General features: G+C 31.6%; 1 protein-coding gene and 1 long non-coding RNA gene across 9 annotated transcripts in view; one reads left to right on the top strand and one right to left on the bottom strand.

The window, feature by feature from the left end:
- Positions 1-357: 357 nt before the first annotated feature.
- Positions 358-21823, bottom strand: part of LOC105449978 (TBC1 domain family member 4) — a 29994-nt gene continuing 8528 nt past the window's right edge. For 2 of the 8 annotated variants that reach the window (XM_011689474.1, XM_011689476.1), the window contains exons 2-15: positions 7830-7982; positions 7397-7585; positions 6258-6563; positions 5816-6014; positions 5593-5709; positions 5285-5516; positions 4856-5173; positions 4230-4510; positions 3978-4139; positions 3557-3873; positions 3200-3452; positions 2984-3102; positions 2623-2847; positions 358-2302 (exon numbers count right to left, since the gene is read on the bottom strand). In XM_011689474.1, coding sequence (XP_011687776.1) covers positions 1400-2302; positions 2623-2847; positions 2984-3102; positions 3200-3452; positions 3557-3873; positions 3978-4139; positions 4230-4510; positions 4856-5173; positions 5285-5516; positions 5593-5709; positions 5816-6014; positions 6258-6563; positions 7397-7585; positions 7830-7958 — 3750 coding nt within the window. In that variant the 5' untranslated portion in view covers positions 7959-7982 and the 3' untranslated portion in view covers positions 358-1399. Of the gene's footprint in view, positions 2303-2622; positions 2848-2983; positions 3103-3199; positions 3453-3556; positions 3874-3977; positions 4140-4229; positions 4511-4855; positions 5174-5284; positions 5517-5592; positions 5710-5815; positions 6015-6257; positions 6564-7396; positions 7586-7829; positions 7983-8241; positions 8547-8590; positions 8746-17415; positions 18440-21823 lie in introns of those variants that run through there. The other 6 variants (XM_011689471.1, XM_011689470.1, XM_011689472.1 and 3 more) reach the window with 6 other exon arrangements.
- Positions 14053-16930, top strand: LOC105449979. Its single transcript, XR_974409.1, has 2 exons — positions 14053-15043; positions 15344-16930. It is a non-coding gene; the product is annotated as an uncharacterized LOC105449979 (long non-coding RNA).

Below are 21823 nucleotides of genomic sequence, written 5' to 3'. Positions count from 1 at the left end.
TATTAAATCACATGTTCTATAATATATAGCTTATATTATTAATTATTCTCGTCATATTTTACACATAAGTATGTAAAATAAATATAGAAACGAAAAAATATTAATTTAACAAAGAAATTAAATGATAAAAGAAAAAAAGATAATAAAATTATTTCCTTATTTAAAAATATGCATCATAGAATTTTTATTTTTTAAAATAAAAATACTTATTAAACTTAATTATTAACTTAGTTTTATCTATTATCACAATAAGGTTAGTAAGTCAACAAAACCACTGAAAATCTATTAAATATTTCTTATAATACTATACGTAATACAAAATATAATGTACACTACTATATCTACGATAACAAATAATTACATACAGAATATTTTTATTTCTGTCACAAGCTATGATTTATACTTGCATTATTTCGTTACAAATAATATGTTGCTACAGTTACACATAATCACTAGCTGATAAAATATTACAGTGACTTCAATACTATAAAATATAATTTTATCATCTTTACGCATATCTTTATTTCACATTAATATCTGTTAAAATGTCAATTTCAGATATTTTTTTTATAGAGAATTAATAATTTACTATTCTCTAATTTACACGGTTTGATATGAATATTAAATATCAGTAATACTACTGTCGCATACTATGTCAACAATGGTAAAACTTTAAAGAACTATAAAGAACAGAGTATATGTATATGTTAACTATCCCTGATATCACACAAGGCTTGTTTTGTGCAAAAATAGTAATACTTAATTCTTTGAAACTTACACAGTGCATAGTCTATACATTAATGATTTTTATCAATATATCTTCAACGTTATAATCGCATCTACACATGCATATACTATATGTATGCAGTATATGAATCTGTGTGTCTATATATACATACGTATTTATCTCTAAGTAACTAAAATCGTTATTATTTTTTTACTATAAAATATATTTTAATAGAGAAAGTTTGGCACTTCCTTTGGCAATCTGAAATTGGTTGCATATGTGAGTTTTAGTACCTTATTTGGATATCTATTTTATTTTTTTGAATGCTTTATATGGTTTTAAATATTTATTTAGAAACAATGGATTTTTAATCGACTATACACCTTGATGCGAAATTTTCAAATGTTCAATATTCAATGGAACATTTTTCACTTTCACAACTTGTAATGTGTGTTGCCAAACACATCAGATCTGAGTAAGAATAAAAAAAATTATTTTTCCCTCCCTCCGCGATCATTATATAAATTAGTCAGTTTTGAAACATGCCTGTTCAAAAACGCGGAAATAAATAAACTTTTAAGCTACTCATCACCAGTATCGTTTCAAATATATATTTTTTATGAAAATTCTCTTCGATAAGATGCTGTTTGAAGACGCATTGGAAAATAATTGTTATCTATTTAAAGGGTCGGAAATTTGGTCAGGTTTCTGTTTGTTACTACCATCTTCCTGACAACTCTGACTAGATTTCACAGGTTTGATAGACTTTAATTTCGTAGTTCCGCTAAACCGAAAATTCACATCGCTACAAGTGTCGAGTGGATGTATGGTTCCTGTCAAATTTGTTAACGAATCGTTACTCGTAATTTCGAGCTTGCTAGTCGGAACCTTTTTTACAGAGCCTAATTCGTATGCTGACTTGGACGATTTCAACTTCAGTTTCAGTGGTAACGATATCGATTTTTCCAAATTAGTAGTCGGAACTTTTAAATTGTTCTCGTCCTGCGGGATCGGATTGTTCGCTAGATTCATTGTGTCCGTAATTTGAATGTCGATGTTCACCGATTTAGGATCGTTCTCATCGTTATTGCCTCTTATTTGTTCGGAATATTCGTTTCTAAGAGCTGCTAACTGCGCGCGTTGCTTCTGTATGTGATTGTGCGAGTTCGAGAAGAATGAAGAGACTTTCTCTAATTTCGTTGCCAAGTTGGGTTGACTCAAGGTTGACTTCAAAGGGTACGGCGTGTCCATGCTGTTGTTCCTCAATAGATTTTGAGACTCTCTTCCAGTCGAATTACTTTTTATTATTCCGTACTTGTTGTCCTCGATGACTTTTAAAGGGTATGACTTAGTGCCAGCATTTCGTCGTTTCTCGACCATATTCAATTGTGCGATTATCCTGCGAACTTCGCCCGGAACTTCGATATCGGCTCGTGTATCCGCTAATTGCTGAATAAATGCACCTAATGTGGCCACCGTTACTTCAAGGCTGCGATTCTGAGACTCAAACTTGTGAATAGTCGCTTGTTGCATCGAACGCGCTGTCTCGAGCCTATGTAAGTTGCTCATAGTAATCTGTAATATAATTCCAGTATTATTAGCGATAATAGTAGAGAAGGGAAAAAAGCAACATCATATAGAAATAAATTCATTGTAAAATATAACTTAAAAATTTATGAAATTGTATTTAAAATTTTATAAGATTTGATTTATAATTTCTCCTATATATTTAACAGTGCGATTATTCTACTTTGCTTGACTTTAATATTGAAATGTATACCTATTAATTGCTAAAGAGATATGCTCAATGTGGTTATCGTTACTTCAAAATTGATTTTGAAAATTCATGTATCGAATCCTTCAATTATATTTGAAATAAATATTTTTCGAATTACCTCAAGTTGATCGCTAAGCTGTGCAACTTCTCGCGTGAGTTGTTTATTTCTTACTTTAAACTTCTCCAAATTCTCTATTTGTGGTTTTACCGATATCATTTCCTCTTGGAGCACTTGATATTCCACTCTGTATTCATTTAATTGTTTTGTGATCTCTAAATCGGGATAAAATACACGTTTCATTATGCGATCTAAGCTTTGTTTGTCTATCGCCGGCACACGTATCTAAAATCATAAGAATAGAAACATAATAACAATAATAATAATAATAATATTTACACAAATTCACTCTTTCATTTTTTTATTTCTTATAATTATGATAAAGTCTTGGAACAACTTTGATAAAGGATTACAACTTTACCTTAAGATATTCCATAATTTCTTCAAAGCTATCGCAACATAGCAATTGATCTTGATGTTCTTCTAATAATGCAACTGATACACGGAAAAGAACTTCGGAGCTTTCCAGAAAAAGCAAATCTGTAGAAGTAAAATCAGTTATATCATAAATAATTTTATAAACCGCATATACATATATAAATATTATTGTTATCAAATGTGAGAATATACATCTTACCAAAAACTCGGGTTACAAAACCTAAGGGGAATTGGCTAGAAAACAGCGTCAATAACCATGGAGCAGCATATAAAGTAGGTGAAACTTCGTGTTTGTCAAAATGATTGTAAATAGTTGGCAAGCGATCGTGTAACAGCCTAGAGAGTTGATATAAGTGTAATTGCAATGCCGCCATGTCTGGCAAGTACAATTTTCTAAGTCCTCGACGGAACATTAGATGCCGCAATAAGAAAAAGGCTTGATCCTCTGCCATCTAATAAAAAAAATTAAGAAATATTTCATATAAAAGCTGATTATTATAAAAGAGAATACGAAATTTTAAAATTATTGGATAGAATAATGTAAAACTGCACTCACATGCAATAAAAGCACTCCAGCGACAAAACTGAGGCCTTGACAGTAACCGACTTCGTGATCTAGCAAGGAGTAGGCTTTCAATAAATTGAAGAGTGCTAATTGGCCAGGTCCCAAGGGCGAACTAAAATACGGATGGCTTGGGAAAGTTCTTCCCAAATCGATAAGGATAGCATGCTGTTGAGATGTGAGTTGCTTCAGGAGAAGTTCATACGGTGTGTTATAATTTGGAAACTCTTGAGTGTCTATAGGCGGTTGCTTCAAGCAAAATTGCTCGGCTAGAAACTGCCAAACCTCACCTCTTTTTCCTTTTGGTACACCTATTATTTAGAAGAATTTATATATAATGAGAGATTTAAAAAGAAATTGTCAAAATGTGGAAATAGTGCTTGACTGAGGTTTTTTATTTTTCATTTTTCATTACCTTGCTTAATAGCGTGTAAAAGCATTTGATTATCACATTTAGTAGAGACTCGCGATTCCTTGCTAACAAGGAGGTCCCAAACTTCTATTACTTCACGCGCGCAGCTACTAAGTTCGTCATATTCAAGTTTGATCCTCTTTACCGTTGCTTCCTCTTGACGTTCTGTATTTATTAGAAAATTTTAATAATATGAATATCATTATTGCATAGCATAAGGATTACATATATTTTCAGATATGGGCATTTTTTTACCTCTAAGCTTTGCATTCTCTTTTTCCATTCTTATAAGTATTAGCTGTTGATTAATCGCTTTCTTCCACAAATCTCGCAATTCTTGTTTCGATCTACGTTTAACGGACATTTCCGAATTTTTGAGAATATTAATTTTTTCAATTTCTGTAGCGTTATGATCTTTATTCGGTGTCACAACTCTGTTTAGTATCGTTTGCCGCCACGAACTATTGGCTTGTATCGTGCTATTCCCGTCGGTCTCCGTCGGAGACGTTTTCGGTGAGTTACCAACTTTCAAAAAGCTGTGTGAGAAATATAACAAATATGTAAAAAAAAATCACATATATGTAATATTCTTCTGTATTGCTAACAGCTTTCCCGTAAATAGAACATGTTCCGTAAAAGAGACAGAAGATTGATTACTTTGATCATTGTGTCCGCATGCACGGGCTTTTCTATTGGAATTACATGCATGAGTGTTATCAAGAGTTAGAAAGATTAAACCATATATCGGAATCCGCACCGTGGTTTCGGAATCGCTGTTTTCGCTCTGCTAGCAATATAGAAGTGTTACAAAGTATAATAAAAAAAAAAAACACAAATAATATAACAAAAAACAACTGAAAATACAATAAAATTGTACTAACATGTCCATCATGGAACTCTTTGGTCCGTTATTTACAATTTGCTGTTCAGGCGAGACACGCAATGATCGCGGTCTACTAGATTCCGGTGAAATGTCCAATATAGATGATTGTCGCGAATTATCTGGACTCTGACTACCATTCTTCTGTAGTCCCGCATTCAGATGATTTGTATCTCTTAGCTGTGGACCCAGGCCAAAATCGTCACGCGAACCTCTCCTCTTCATAAGATTATCAAAACTGTTCGTAAGAGAGCGTTTTGCTTTCATAAATATCGTGCTACCAACGCCAACGTTTAGATATTGATTGAGAAATTCACTTCTGCAATTTAAAACATTGTGTCAGAATTCATTTCATTCGGAAACTATATTTTGAGACTAACAGAAAAAAAATTTGTTTTTATACACATATATCCAGTTTATACTGCGTTACCTATTTTCAGCCGTGTCATGTACATGTCTAGCTTGTTTCGACTCGCAATGAGCACGCAATAGTCGCATTAGGAATTGATTTTGCTCTCGTAGACTTGAGAAGCTTGCGCCAATGTTACCCGCAGCCTCAGCGCCCTTATATTTGTTCACAACGATCTCTTGCTCCTCCTCCGGTAATAATTCCATACGGGAAAAGATAATACTTTGAACTCTTCTATCATTTTGTCCTAAAACTATTGTAAAAATATTGTATGTAAAATTCAATGTAAAATTACATATCATTTTTAGGATAATTTTTAAATATTTTACCTTCAATTTCTTGGCATAATTTATTATACCAGTACATAGGACAATGCTCGCAAGAAAATACAGGATATCTTTCCTTCCTTACGGCATCACAAGTCGTAAGAAAAGCTTGGCTAATCGCTGTGAAAAAAAAAATAAATTATTATAACGAATTATAATTCTCTAATAAGAGTAATAGCACATAAATCATAGATTACTGCGTCATAGATAAATTCAAAAATCTTACCTGCAACAAGATCATCGGCGACTGATCCGGATTGGCATTTGAAGACATACCCGATGAAATATTCCGATTCTTTACAAATAAATCCAAAGTGGTCAGAATTTTTTATGCCTTGCGCGCAACTAGCTACATCCTTCAATTGTTTGTGCAAAAGAATCTGTTTTCTATCAGGGCTAATCAATCTCAGATCAAATCGTCCTACCTAAAAAATATAAAATTTGTAAAAAATAAGTAAAGTTGAATGGTGTTCTTTCTCTTTTTTTTATTATTATTACTTAAATTGGTTTTGTTACATTTCTCGTTATAAATTTTAAAATATTTTTCATTTATGCTCAATTATTAATGCAGCAGATTTTGTATCAATAATGATTATAGAAAAATTAATATCAATTCAAACAAAATGTAATAAAAATAAAAAGATAAAAAATTCTTTTAGATTCCATACCTGAAAAACCATAGTGCGATTGTGATCATCGGTTCCTTTAATAGCGGAATCTCTTCTGCCGCTTAAAACACTACCGGTAGATGCTGCACGATTTCGCATGATTTCAGGTACAGTGATATTAGAATTAGCGGAAGATTCAGATGTCCGATTTTCATCACGACCATCGTTTTCGGGATTGACGGTTGTTCTTGGAAAAGTCTCCACGGATCCGCTTAAAACTGGCGGTATTCCAAGCGGATTCACGCTTGGAATTATACTGTTTCCCGACACGTTTTCAATACTGCCTGATTCACTGGCGGTAGATTCCTGAAAATGTAACGGTAAATTTCTTCGTCAAGTGCAAATTCAATCATTTGTTTGTTTGTAGTAACTATATGATTATAAAGACATGTATTATAAAAAATATTTTTCATGATTATCATGATATTGACCATTATGAAAAGAGAAACTGTAATGCTAAAATCAAAATTTTTGTTATAAAAATAAATTCTTGTGCAAAAAAATTCCCTAAGAATTCCCGGATTTTGTATTTTTATTCAAAATTTCAGGTACAATAAAAAAATATTTTAATGCAACTTTAAAATAAATTGGAGTGAAAACACTAATTTATATTAGTAGAAAGTGGAAATTCCACGAGACTATTTCTTACAATTTAAGATAATGTAGAAGAAGCTCATTACAATATAATATCAGCGAGCTATTCTACGACAAAATTAAATTTAAAAGTAAAATTCTCTAAAAATTTCTCTAAAAAATAACATTTCAGAAAAATCCCTGATTTTTAAAGATAAAAAAAAATCTTCTGAAAATTGCAGATTTTTCAAATGTTTCCAGGTAATAAATACTCTGTTATAATACATATAACTCCTAATTCAACGTACCACAAATGTTTAAAACAGGATTATTTAATAGTTGTGTGAAAACTTAGTTTTAAAATAATTTAAAATAATTTAAAGCATTAAAATTAAAAGTACGTTCTTTTATTATATTGATATTAGAAAGTATTTTATTTATTTATTTTTACATCTTTCTTAATTTGCTCGTTTCTTGGTCTTTATATAAAACCTTTTTTCCTTATTTATTTTACAAATCACAAGCTTGACTTTTTATTAGCTAAATTCTTAATTCTTAATTCTTACCGTACTATTTCTCCTATTAATGGAAGACATCAAAGCTTGACGTTTTAGCCGTTGACAATCTGACAGAAGATTACTCGTTGATGATCTCGTTTTTTCGAGTCCATGAACGCGAAACTTTATCAACGCGTCGTCAATGAAAGATTCCGGTACTTTCGGATTTGATATTTTAATTTTGCCAATATAGAATACCTGAAATCCAAATGTAAGAAAAAATGTCAAAGCACCATGTTAATTCTTATTTTTAGGTGATTAAAACATAAGTAAAAATCAATAATAACAAAGTCTTCTTCTTAATTCAGCTTCAGGCACGCTTCCGGAATGTCATTTTATATATATATATATATTGAAAGTTTCATGCAAGATAATAGACTCTTTTTAGAATTTAGATAATTACATCATTATAAGAAAGATCATTAAAAAAAAAGATAATTACTTCGAAGAATTGGGAAGAGCTCGGAGATATATCGGCACCTATAGACGTCAAGCTAGCCGCGCTGCTCTGCGACCGCTGTGGCAAGTCCTTATCTCTCTCCATTCGTTGGGTTGCCGAATGTTCCTTCATGTCTTTCAAGGGCCCTTTATAAATCTGCAAATGAAACAATCGCAGCGTTACATAACTAATTATATCAATGTGACACGTTTGCCTAAAAAGTTGCGTCTATTTAAAAAGGAGAAGGAGAGGTGTAATTTACTCTTATCAGAACATATATTGTTGCAAGAAAAAAATATTTAGGAAAAAAAAATAAAAAACTGATTTTGTTACGAGTGAGATTATTAATATAATAATATAATAGAAATGTAATACGTTTCCTTTTTAAATAATACGTATAATATTAAAGATTTACACATTAATTGCTCCGCTAAGCTTATAATTAAAAATTCTTTTAAGTTCATTCATTTTTTTTTCGTTACTTCATTTACACAAGAATGACTAAACAAGTGATAAAATATTCATTATCGCTTTAGTAACTTTTATTGTTACATTATAATTTTTATTATCTTCCGCTATGATGTAAATGTAAATTCGTAAAAATTAATTATCTGTAATGCAATTTTCTCCCGCGAGAAGAATAATCCAATTTAAAAATATAATCCAAGCAACAAAACGTTACGCGACGGAACCATTGATATACTAAACGGATTTCGCAAGGAAACGTGCATGAAACGTGGCCGATGGCCGTGGACAAAAATAACTTATTTCAGCAGCACTCGTGGACTGCATGGCTCTCATTCTTCGTCTTTGTTTCGAAAGAGTTCTCTCTCCTTCTAATTTCTTCCCACGTTCCACATCTGGTGCTCATCGTCTTTGTGACTTCGGACTTTGTCCGAAAAGACGGTTTAATTTAACTCTAGAACGCATAATAATAAAGATTCGGTGCGCGGATCAAAAGGAAAATACAATAAATTACAACAAAAGAGAAAAGAAGAGAAAAAGAGAGAAAGGTAATAAAAATAAAAGTTAATTGAGATTTTGAGATATCTAATTTAAATACCTCAAAGAAAGAAAGAAAAACAACTTATGATTAATCTGGAGATTATTCGGAGAAGAAAAATTAATTAGAAGTATAAGCAATGAAGAAAATTAATGTCGTAGAATTTCAAAAATCCCCTTTATATGTGTTCAATACACAGCTAAATGTATTTTCTTTCTTTATCATTTCGTAACAATTTTTATGATTTTTTAACTTATTTCAGAAATCTTGAATAAACGTTTCTTTTCCTCGTCATCTTATCAATTTCGCAGAGTCTGTTTGACTTTTTTCGCACTGGATGTTATTATTCACGACGTGGGATTGAGAGCGACATAATTTTCCTAATGAGTTCTTTACGGTCGCGCGGATGAAAATTGCAGAAGACAGGACAATAGCGAGGATATATTATACATATACTCGTACTTATTATGACAGTAATGAAAGCACTTGGCTGTTTATAATAATAATCGCAATCTCTGAGATACGTGGAGTGTCCGCATAATAATGATCCTTTTGCGAATATAATTATTCCAAAAGGTATCTTATGACTGTCGCGAGTATTTGACCAGATACTGAGAAAGCTCGCCTCTTTAGTGACACAGAAAGAAGATAGGTACTTAGTTAATAGAGGGGCTTCCCCATGTGTAATTCAATTAAGGCACGTACTTTGTTGCGTCCCCTCCTATGCTTTCACAAAGTTATGCAGCATTATTGGCATATCGATAGAGCCGTATATCATGGCCCTTCGTATAGAACTTATTAATCAACTTCTCATTATATTCGGCGTTACACATATATCATTAGGAATTTTCCGGTTAATATAAGGGTGTTTCCTCTAACTCGATTATTTATAGAATGTCTCTGTTGTTTTTAATGATACGAAAAATACCAAAGGGAAGAATTGTTTATTTTAAAGGGCAAATATTATAAGCAAAAAATTTTTCTCAGTCATATTTTTTTAAGAATTCAAGGTCATCGCCATTTTTTTTATGGGATGACATATTTTCATCAATGTAGTAATGTAGATAGTTCATAAAAAAATCTTAAATATAAAAAAATCATATTTATTTGAGAAAAAAGCTGAATCAACTAAACGCGTTTTCAATATAATATTTGTTTATTTAGTTATAGAACATTCAATTGTTATCGTTAACTTCTATCCATTTTCAAATATGACAAATAATTGTCTTGCACTTTCAATAAGTTTCAGGATGATAACGGTACATGCACACCGAATTCTTTCTTGTTTTCTGTTGAGGGAATATCACAATAAACTTGATTTTTTAAATATCCCCGTAGGAAAAATTCAATCACCGATACTGCCTGTTTCACAAAATAACTTAAACAGTCTATCAAAGTGCAGTTCTGGATGGACAGCGACAGTCAGAATGTTTTTCGCATACAGTTGTGTACAGTTCGCACAGAGTTTCAACCTGATTTCTCATAGATTAAAATCATTTCCGTTTTCTCTTCTTGAATTTACATCTTCTTGATATACAAATACGGATGATGGTAAGACAATTATTTTAATATGGTGTCAAGAGCGCACTAAATGATTTTAATTTGTCGGTGACGCAAGTTCCTAGTTGAAAGTATGTTTACAAACATTTACAGCTATTTATTGAATTTCTTCACGGCATGCATAGTAACTTATTAAGAATGCGATGCAATCATTTATTTGTTGCATTAAAAAATGTAACGGTAATCATTTTGAACATCTTTTAAAATAAAATAAATAAATATTATATTAAAAACGCATTTAGTTGATTTAGTTTTTTCCATATAAATATAATGTTTTTTATGTTTTTTATATTAAAGTCATGTCAAGGTCAACATACCTTATATGGTTAAATTTATTTTTTATAAACTACATTACTACGTTACTACGTGAAAATATACCATCCTATTTTTTAAAAATGGCGATGACTCTTTGAAATCTTAAAATATATGACCTTGAGAAAAATTTTTTGTTTATCATAATATTTACCCCTTCAAAACAAACAATTCTTCCCCTTGGTATATTTTCGTACCTTTAAAAACAACAGACATTTTAAATGATCGAATTAGAGGAAATATCATCCTGTAGATAACATGAAATAATTAATCCATTTTATTTTTGCTTTTCCTCGAGGCAAGAAAAACGCAAAAATAAAAATAGATGACAAAAATATAATTATAGTTTTACGATATAATTTATAGGCATTTTATCAATGTTAGGATGTTATATTAAGTATTGTAGGTATCGCGTATTATTAATTCGAGTAACGGTTTGCAACCTAAAACACATACATTTCATAAAACTAGAATTATAATTTTTATTTTAGATAAAGGGGCATTCAGTTCCCTAATTTAAAAGCCGCGCACATTTTTCTCAATAAGAGCAATTCGTCGAGCGATGAAAATAGACAGTCAAACTATTCTATCAATATTATTTTCTTCTGGCACTTGGCACTTTGCGTGCATAGAGATTCATACACTCGACTTTGTCTCTCGATCCCAATTGACCAAATTAATTTTGTTGACGTACGTCATCCGATGCACGAATCAATGCCATGAGCGTGGCGATTAGATTCACATGCGAAAGCAAATTTAATGCGTGCGTGAAGTCGAGTTTCGTTTCAATTGAGACGATCACGAGCCATTTGTTTACGGATATATTTCTGCTCAAGGACGAGCGTGTTGCGCAAAATTGTGAGGAGAAAAATTTGTTTTTTCTTTATCATTCACATGATGCGACTCTCGCATCACTCTCGCTCAAATATTAAAAGAGTTGACAACGAAAAAGATCTATTTCAACATCCAAAATTTCAATATATACGTAATAATAATATGCTTTAATTCTGTTTATTTGTTTCTCTCTAAAATTATCAAACATGTTTTTAATTCGTTGCTATATGATTGTATTAACTCGGCACGGTAATAAAAGATAAAGAACAAACTAGATATAATAAACATAAATATAACATTATTTTCAACTGTTTTGCATCTGCCATTAATATATATATTAATAAATAATAATAAACTAACAAAATAATTTTTACAATTTTATTGATATAATTCAGATCTACAACAATTAGAACAAGAACAAAATTAAAATATTAAAAAAATTTTATTTTATTACAATTCAAGCTCTCTTAAATTAGCTGGTAACTATTCTACATATTTTCATTTTAGTATAATGCCAGTTTAAATATTTATGTGTATGAATTAATTTAATAATGATTACGGTAATGCTCTCGATAATATTTATGTCGATAATATTTATGTTAAACATATACACAAATTTTAACGTTAATGTTAATGACGTTGTAGTAGTAATTAAAAGGCATTTTTTAATTTTTGTTAAAATAATTAATATAATATCTTTACAGATAACAAAAAGAATATTAGGCTTATTCGCATTTTACAATACATATATGAAAAGGTTATGCATAAAAAAATAGCTAGAAAGGATGCAATAAATTAGACGTTATTAAACCAATATAAAGAAGGTAATTTAGAACAGTATGTGTATTTCATTTCAACTGTGTCATATACTTGTTGTAGACATCATTAACATGCATGTTCAGTCAAGTAAAAACAATTATATGTATAAATTGTTAAGGTCGAATCGATCTCTTTTTGCTAGATTTTGATTTAACATAAATTTCCGAGTAGGTATATTACGCAAGCGTCATTCCACAAAATTGCACTGCACAGAACAGTGCAGAAAAAAAGTATCTGCTGGAGCATGTAATTACGCTGTACATACGTCTTAAAAGCGTCACGCTATTCATATTTTGTCGTCACAGATGGCTACTCTAGTCAGTATACCGTACCGCGCGAGCAATGCTTTGCATCTGAAGAGTTACCGTACATTGACGGTCATTATGTATGTACATTACAGAAGGGTCGAAATGTGCGCGAGAAGCTAATTTATTCCTCGTGCGAATCCTTCTTCGACATATGTCGGGGGAGACAGACGCAAGAAAGAATCATTATTGTCATTCTTTCTCCCACGAACGACCTCGGAGCCTGTGTAATACCTCATTAGCAGTTGTACTAAAAGCACGATGATTATGTAAAACGCACATATGAGAAGAATAACAACGTATCAATAACTAATAATTAGCGATAATGGGATAACTGTGTCACTTTTGATCGACATTCATCAAATTAATTATTAAAATAGAGGATTGCCGAAAATAGAATTTTATGTTGCGTTGGTAAGCAGCAATTAGTGATTAATTATCGAGAGCATACAATTTGTCACCTTGATCAAAAAGCCTTGATATTAATTTTTTGCGCTCCATAACAAATTTAATATTTTGCTTCAGCTTCAAATGAAAATTAGAAGGCTTCTGCGATAAAAATTTTAGACTTTTTAGACTTTTTTTTATAGAAAATAAAGTGAATAGTTTTTGGATATTTTAACATCATTAATATATTTTAAAATAATTTATTAAATTTTGTTTTAAATTTAAATAATGTATAATATCATTTGAAATATTTGACAGGATAAAATCCAGTTTTTCTTTCACAAAAAGGGAAACAGTTTCTTTTCACATTAAACTTTGACGTTAAAAATTTAAATTTGTTAAATATTCTTTTAAATATTGATGCAGTAACAAGATAAAGAAAACCGCACAAAGAGAAATATTGATATAATATACAAATACTGAATCATATAATAAGCAAAGAAATTATTTTCATTAAAAAAAGTAGAAAAGTATAGGAATTTTGCATTTGGTTCAATATTATAACAAAATATTATGTCCAGCTCGACGTTGGAAATCTTAGGGTCGCTGGAATCTTAGAGTTAATGTCGAAGCTTCGTACATTTAACTGTTTCTTGCAAAATAATTAATAATGATACAAAATGTCAAATGGTATTCGAGATGACTAGGTATACTTGTATTGACTGAGTATTGGCAGTTATTATTTAATTATATGCAGACTATTTGTCCTAATTCGTTCACAAATGGATGAATTTTTACCTGCAAGTTGATAAAGTTTATTCAAGCGCTATACGATATACGATACGATAACAGTAAACTATTCATTATCCCGATAAAATTGGCTTCCGAAGTCCATTTGAATATTGCTCCTCGACAAGAATTAGTGCTTATTAATATTAACTTATTGATTTATGCAGAATTTAAAAAAATTTCAGATCCAGGCATGTCAAGTCCAATTATATAATTATTGTATAAAATAATATAATTATATGGATAAATTATACTGCTTTTAGATCTAAAATTTTACAGATAAATAGTTATATATATGTGTTTTCTTAATACTGACAGTTTATAAGTTATACACGATTTAGCATATAAATTAATTTCTTCGTTTTATGTATCGACGTATTATTATATAAGTAGATACATAATAGTTTATTGAGGTGCAAAACGGTGCGAAATAAATATGCGCCAAGAAAAAAAATATCTACTAGTATTTGCCAGTATTTCTCTCGATGCATAGATATAAATATTCGAATTTCTTAGAAATTTTCCGTATAACGTACATAGTACGATATATCGTTGTACGTGACCGACAGTGCAGTGGCAGAGGAGTACGCGATCTCGAAAAAAACTTGCCGGCTACCGTCGTCATCTGCATACACAGTAAACACGAGGTTGACAAAACGAGAAAAAAAAGGTATTAGCTTATAGTGCAGTGTTTCTCAACGTTTTTTCAGTTCATAACCTTCTTTCGGCCTTCTTACATTCTATCTTTACCTAACTGATTGACCTTCGTCTCATCTTTCCCTGCATTTTTATCTTCCTTTACGGATGCAAACAAAAACTAATATCAATTATGGCTGGTGGAAAATTGAATGATCTACTTAGAAATTTTGTGTGTCCCATTTAGAGCTTCTGACTACCACGAACATTTAGAGTAATGACATCAGAAGCGAAAAAACATATAGTTCTTGCAAAAGATATTAAAATAGAGATATTCTATAGAGAGATAGAGAGATCGAAATAGAGAGTTTTTCAATAAAACATACAACATTTGCATTTGATAGAGTGCACTTGTAAAATATACCAAAAACTTCTCTTGTTCAAATCAATAAATAACCATGTATTTGAAAATGAATTATTTGCCCAACCAATGCCAAAACAAAACCTATACAACAGCTGTCAAAGTGAGATAAATATAATTTTATTCTATTCCGAGATAAAAGAAGAGTTAGGTATATATCTTTAATATTTCTTCTATTTTATGATTGAAGTGTTGTTTTATCAAAAAAATATTTACATTTTCATGCAGTATGCAAGAATTTTTTAAATGTATTTTTCTTACTTTTGAGCACCAGAATTCTAAGTGACTGCAGCGAGGAGTAATCAGGAATTTTAATGTTACATTTTTTATGTATTGATAGAAATGCACTTCTGGAAGGTTATATGGTCCATGGTTGAGACCTGTTCTTGATAAATTAATACTTCAATCAATCAATTATCGGATCATTTTACCGTCAGATCGTCGTTTGCAGTTATTATGGCGTTCCCAAGTGGCATGCGATCGCCACTTAAATTCTCATCACGAATGCGATTACGTGGACGGCGCAGCCTCAGTTGCTCACAATAATTGATGCATGCAAAGTTAATGCGAGTTCTTAGACTAGGTAAATAATAATCATAAAATGTGTATCGGATATTATTGTGAATATCTGCTCGTGTTACACACATAAGTATAGGTATCGATTTAACATCGTAATGACACGATAAGAGATTTATATTACAATTAAGCTTCAAATAAGTCACGCTACAGAGGATTTTGCAGAATTCATATACAAGTACGTTCCATATGCGACGCGCTTGCGTACGCAAATTGGTTGCCAATTTTCGTATTTTCGTGATTACGTGTCTACGTAAAATTATCTCATCTTCAGTGTTACTGGAACTTTGGCCCGAGTTAGTGAGACTTCGACCCAGACTTTGGCCAGACCTTCCGGGAATTCCGTCTATGAATAAAATGAAAGTTGGGATGGGAACTTCAAAATTTTTTCGATGCGCATTTCTCTCACTGAACCTCGCAATGAACGAGTATGTAAATACATCGAGAAATCAGCGATTCAGATATAGAAATGTTGAAGTCGGTAGAAATCATGTTTCTTACGAAGGAATCGGAATACGGTCAGTCAACGGTTGCTGGCAGGCTGACTTGGGATTTCGCGTCGCTTGTCCGGCAAAGTAAATTTAGATCGCTGTACGCTCGGTTTCGCGAAAATACGCCTTTCCGCTAGCGGAAGGAAGGAAAAAGCGATGGAGCGTAGTGATTTAAAAATGAGAAAATGTAATCGAGAGTATTTTTTTTTTAATGGGATCGTAAGAATCTTAAATTTTGTCAGATATTATTAAAGTAAATCTTGATTTTGCGAATCTTTATATATTTATCTTTATTCATTATTTTCGCAATCTTTTGATTTTCATTAGTTATGTAGTAGGATGAGCGTATAAAATAGCAGATAGCTAAAGAAAGTTGTAAAGAAAAGGGGGTTTTGATAATGAAATGAGAGTTTGCGGTTCACTTGAAAATAGTGATTATACCGATTTTTGACAAGGATAGAGCAATGAAGCGTGCAATAATAATCAATGGCAGATTTCCTGATAAGAAATCTATGTGGTGAATACACAATGAAGAAAATTAATAACGCTGCCATTTGCCACGGAGCAACACGTTCCACTCGGTAGCACCGGGTTAGCTTTAATTAACCCTTTGCCACGCATGTCGTCAGCAATTACGGCGAAATTCCTTGGCATCCTGGACGAAGGATATAAGTAAACAAAATTTTCCATGTAACAATTCATCTACATTTATGCAATGTTTAATTCAATTTCAAAAATTATATAAAAATTCTGATAGCGTAAAAAAGATTAACTCAAGTTATCTAATACACACTCCAATTAAAATGATAGAAAAAGTCTGAAGGATATAAGTAAACAGAATTTTCCACGTAACAACTCATCTACATTTATGCGACGTTCAATTTCAATTTCAAAAATTATATTATAAAAATTCCGGTAATGTAAAAGAGATTATCTCAAGTTATCTAATACACACTCCAATTAAAATGATAGAAAAAGTTTGTTAGAAAAATTTTTTCAAATTCATTTAAACATTGTCAATTAGTATAATTAAAAATATTGCATCCATTGCACTATCTCTATGATATAAATCCAATAATGATAAAAAGACTGCAATGAAAAGAAAACCGCGAAAATTGCTTCGTCTGCACGTAGTAGCTTGAGAGATGCGACAGTAGAAAATAAAATTATGTAAAACGACTTTAGCGATCATGTACGAGTACCGAATAATTCGCCGAAGCATGCAGTTTCACTAAAACTATGAATGAGAAGTAAACAGGCACGCTACATCATTATCTATCACAGGTGCGCTTATGTAATTACGAAATTTACGTAACTCAAAAATACCGAGAATTGTATCGTATGTGATTTCAACGCTAGTAGCTTTGAAAAAAAAGAAAGAAAAATCATGGCTGATTCGCGATTGTGTCGTCGCTATACGAAGTGTTTTCGCTCGATAAACAACATACACACGTACTTGCGCATTCGGCGAAGAATGATCTTCCGACGCTCTCACTAAGGGCTCTTTAGCGACCTTACTGCCATCGCTGTAAGACCTGTAGGGACTGGAGGCTGATAGCGGCACCGTTATCATCTTGACTTCTGCTCCTTCGCGCAATAAACTTCTACAGCGTTATTCTACCGGTTTCATGTAGAATAAATTTGCACACCTTATTACACTTGGTTATCTGATTACCTGTTTGTTTAACAAGCAAAGCAACACGATCATCAGTTGGTCGTCAAAACGTCATTGACCGGAATTGAAAACAAATCGTTTTATTTATTTTTTTTGAACTAACAACTTTTTTCTATTATTGAATATTACTGATTGTGGTGCGCTAAAAATCTTTATGTCAAAAATCTATCTTTGCAGGCCTCAATGTCAATTGCCTCTGATAGTTGAGAGTATTTTTCAGAAGCGAAGTAGTATGATGAAAAGAAAGTATCACGAAGAATACAAGTAGAAACGGTCTTGTGAATGCGTTAATTGATCTGTGCGAATATACGTAAATGTACAGTGGCGAAAATAATAAAATTTTAATGAAACTATTCGAAAACTTTCAAAATTTTGCAAATTACCGACACGTTCTTTTAGCGTGACAGAATTAAACTTAAAGGCAAAGTATTTGAACGCAAAGTAACGCGATCTGTCATTGCAATTATTTTTAGCTTATAAATACTACAATAATAAAATTGTGATAATGTCAATGTCAATAATAAGATTTGTCATTGTCAAAAATCTGAGTTAAACCTATGATAAAAAATCTAAACTATACATCACTGTTATATTATGTAGCGATACAACCGCGGTTAAATTCCGCGGAAATTTCGTCGCGATCTTAGAGATGATCTTGTTTTCCCGCGGCACTAGCAAAGCTTGTTTTCACAGTTCGCGTTGCGTCGCTCGTCGTCTTCGCTGACGGCCGAGCAAACATAGACTGACGTATTAGAGCAGGCGACGCGACGCCACGAGACGAATAAACCACTCGACTAGTGATTGCGCGCGCTGTCAGGTAATGCACGGTCCCTGTTTAGCACGCCCAATATTCCTCAAATGTGAAAACAGTGGCGCAGTTATTACGGCATTAGAAGGGGCAGTCGGCAATCGTGATTTTCAGAGCAGGTTACTCGTCTTCCATATTGCGAGATTTCGTACAAAATTATTTTTGTGGAAATTATTTCTTGCAAATGAGCGAAAATCAAGTAGAAAAACAAGTTTCATCCTAAACTTCATCTAATGTGTCAATTTAATATTAATTAAAGAATTTTTATTATTTGAATGGATTTAATTATTTTGAAGATCCTAAAAATATAACTTGTTCATTATTATCACGTATGAATTCTTAGAAAAACTACGTAAAAGATTATTAATTTACAAAGTATTATTCTGAAAACGACTTTTTCATGAAAAATCGTTGATGTTGCGGTAAATTTTAAAGAATTACACTGTAATATAAAATTAAAACATTTTATAATTAAAAAAAAATTATAATAATACTGAAATAAAGACAAAAAAAATTCTATGGGAGATATTAATTTCTTGTCGTATTTACAGTACACGATTCTAGATACGTGCCTGTCTTAACACGGCAGATCTCTATGTGTTATCATACGTTCTCGCCATTTATGCAGCAACTCGTCGCAATTTACATATTCGTATTATCGCGAGTATATACGATATGTCTTTCGTAAACGGAGATGAAGCGGCGAGACGATAGCGTTACGTTTGGTGTCAGTGATGCATAATCAGTTTGTTCCACCAAGCGACTGGTATATATGTATACATAGATACGGAATGGAGCGATTTCTGTTGGGAATAAGAAATAAGAATATCAATACGTGTGTGCCAGTGAACCATGAAAGGTCCTTTCGTTTCTTTTTCTTGTAATTGCGTAAGCCGCACTTCTATGTATACGTTACTGTTGCGCTCGTGAAGGACATGTAGAGCGTCATTTTTAATCGTTTATGCAGCCGACGCGCGTGACATTGAAAAGTGTAATAAACAAAATGTGCAAAAATCACATACGAAATATTTTGAGATTATAAATAAAAGTCTGAAAAAAGCTTTTCAAGGCTCTCCTCCCTGCATCAAGATCGTTTCGACTGATTGTACCGTAATAATTAATACTGTTTCATTTAACCCGTCTCATTTGAACATCCGTAAATAACACCTGAGTGCGAATTCGCACCAAGCGTTTTTAAAGTTTTATATCTTCTGAAAATAAAAAGCAAAATTAAAGCAAAACGTGTGTTTTCCAATATAAATTTTCTGACCAATCAATTGGTAATATTAAATTTTCAAAAAAAAAAAAAAAGTAATCGTTTTCAAAACTGCGTGTTAAATAAAACCACTTCTGGAAAAACTACTTTTTTCAATAAATAACTCATTTTTTTTATTTTTAATAAAATGACACAAATCTTACTGAATTTTATTAATAAAATGTTGTATTTTAAATAAAAAATAGTTTTAATTAAATAAAATATAAATAAATATTTTTCCTGGTAGTAGATAGTTTGGGTTTTTTGGAAGTAAAAAAATAATTAAAACACGGTTATAAATGCATAAACGCATATGCATAAATGCATAAAATTATTTTATTAATATGTGAGGTTTAAAAATAACGTTTATATTATTTACATAATTATGTTTATAATTTACATAAAATTTTGAAGAATAACTATTTTTATCACTTATATACGATAAATAAGTAATCTTGATTGAAAAATACTTACATTTTATATAATGAAGCTTCTAGATCGATCAGATAAATAATTTCACTTTTCTCATACTCCCCGATTTCACACACGTATGTGACATGTAGGTGCGAATTCACATCCAAACGAATTTTCAATGTGCCTCAAGCAAAGACTAAGTCCCGAAACATAACAAGTGTTGTAAGCCGTAAGGAATAGACCAATCGCCATTGAATTTGAAGAGAATAATGGATTATAATTGGTCAATTTCTTATGGTTTAAGACTTATTACATCTATCGTGTTTCGGGACTAAGGCGCAAATGATCATGATCATGATCGGGATCTTTCTACTTCAAACAATAGAGTACAAACATAATTCACGTAGTGGGAGAAGATCGCCAAATTCATCTGTTCTCAAATGCCCACAAGTTGAAAATTTTGCGAGTGCGAATTCGCACCCAGGTGACCTTTACGGGTTAATAATGAATATCAGAGATTATACTCAATATTCACGTGTCACAAGATATACATGCATTTTGCATAACATAAGTAACTATAAATTGCGTTTCTTTATGCTGGCCATCGTGCGTTCAGCACAAGATTGGTCGGGATAAAAAAAGACGGGATTGCTAGAGGATTAACGTTAATAGCTTTAGAAAAAGCGTATATGAATTGAATACTGGAAAAATCCCAGCAGTGTAATCTCGCTTGATTCGATATGCGTCATCCGCAAAAACCAAGTATAAATACCGATAATAACAATAGAAAAGATACATGTGTGATACCGAAGCAATCAGTAACATCGACCAGGAATCGATTAACGTTACACTTGTTGGTATATCAGTGGTGCAGGATATTATGTATAGCTAAATGCTGTAGAGATATTATGCGATAATTCGAGATCATCCATTTGCAAAGTATTATTCTGACTCAAGAGAATGCTAAACATCTTTATTATAGTTAAATTAATCTTTAAAAGAAATTACGTAGCATCATCAATCTCACTATTTTATTGACATTAAAAAAAAAATTTTAAATTAAGGAAATACAATAGTAAACGCCATAATAATATGGTTAGCTACTTGTTGATATTAATCACTATATAAATATAAATATAAATATCTACATGTTATTATACATATATACACTATTCCACAAAATTAAAGGAGCACCTATTCTTTCTTCTATTCTGATACTGAGACAGGGTTTCAAGATAAAATAATTTCGCCAAAAAATTTTGCGATTTGTCGCATCTCTATTTGTATCTATGCGACTCCGAAAAAAATCAGTTGGTTGTTTTCCAAAGTATCAATTTAAAAAAATGGAGACTTCAAATGCTTCTTACAAAATCTCATTATAATCATTTTTGACAAAGTTACTTTATCTTGAAATTTGCTTGTTTTTAGAGGATAGAACAGATGATTATTTAATTTTGTGGAGTAGTGTATACAGGGTGTCCCTGTATACACTACTCCACTATAGTATAAGTCGTATAGTATAAGTCCTATAGTATAAGTAGTCACCCCTTTTTATCTTGTAAACTAATAGAGATAGATCTAATAAATGTAATATCAAATTAAACGGCTCTGATTAAACTTTATTGTAAACACAGTGATCATTTAGAAATATTATCTATGTTAGAGAGCGGAAAGACATCTGTCTCTTATACACATCTCTGAGCGGGCTGGCA

The sequence above is a fragment of the Wasmannia auropunctata genome, unplaced genomic scaffold (assembly GCF_000956235.1).
Source record: "Wasmannia auropunctata unplaced genomic scaffold, wasmannia.A_1.0 LD336069.1, whole genome shotgun sequence".
In the NCBI taxonomy this organism is placed as follows: Eukaryota; Metazoa; Arthropoda; class Insecta; order Hymenoptera; family Formicidae; genus Wasmannia; species Wasmannia auropunctata.
This window is presented reverse-complemented; position numbering and strand designations above follow the sequence as displayed.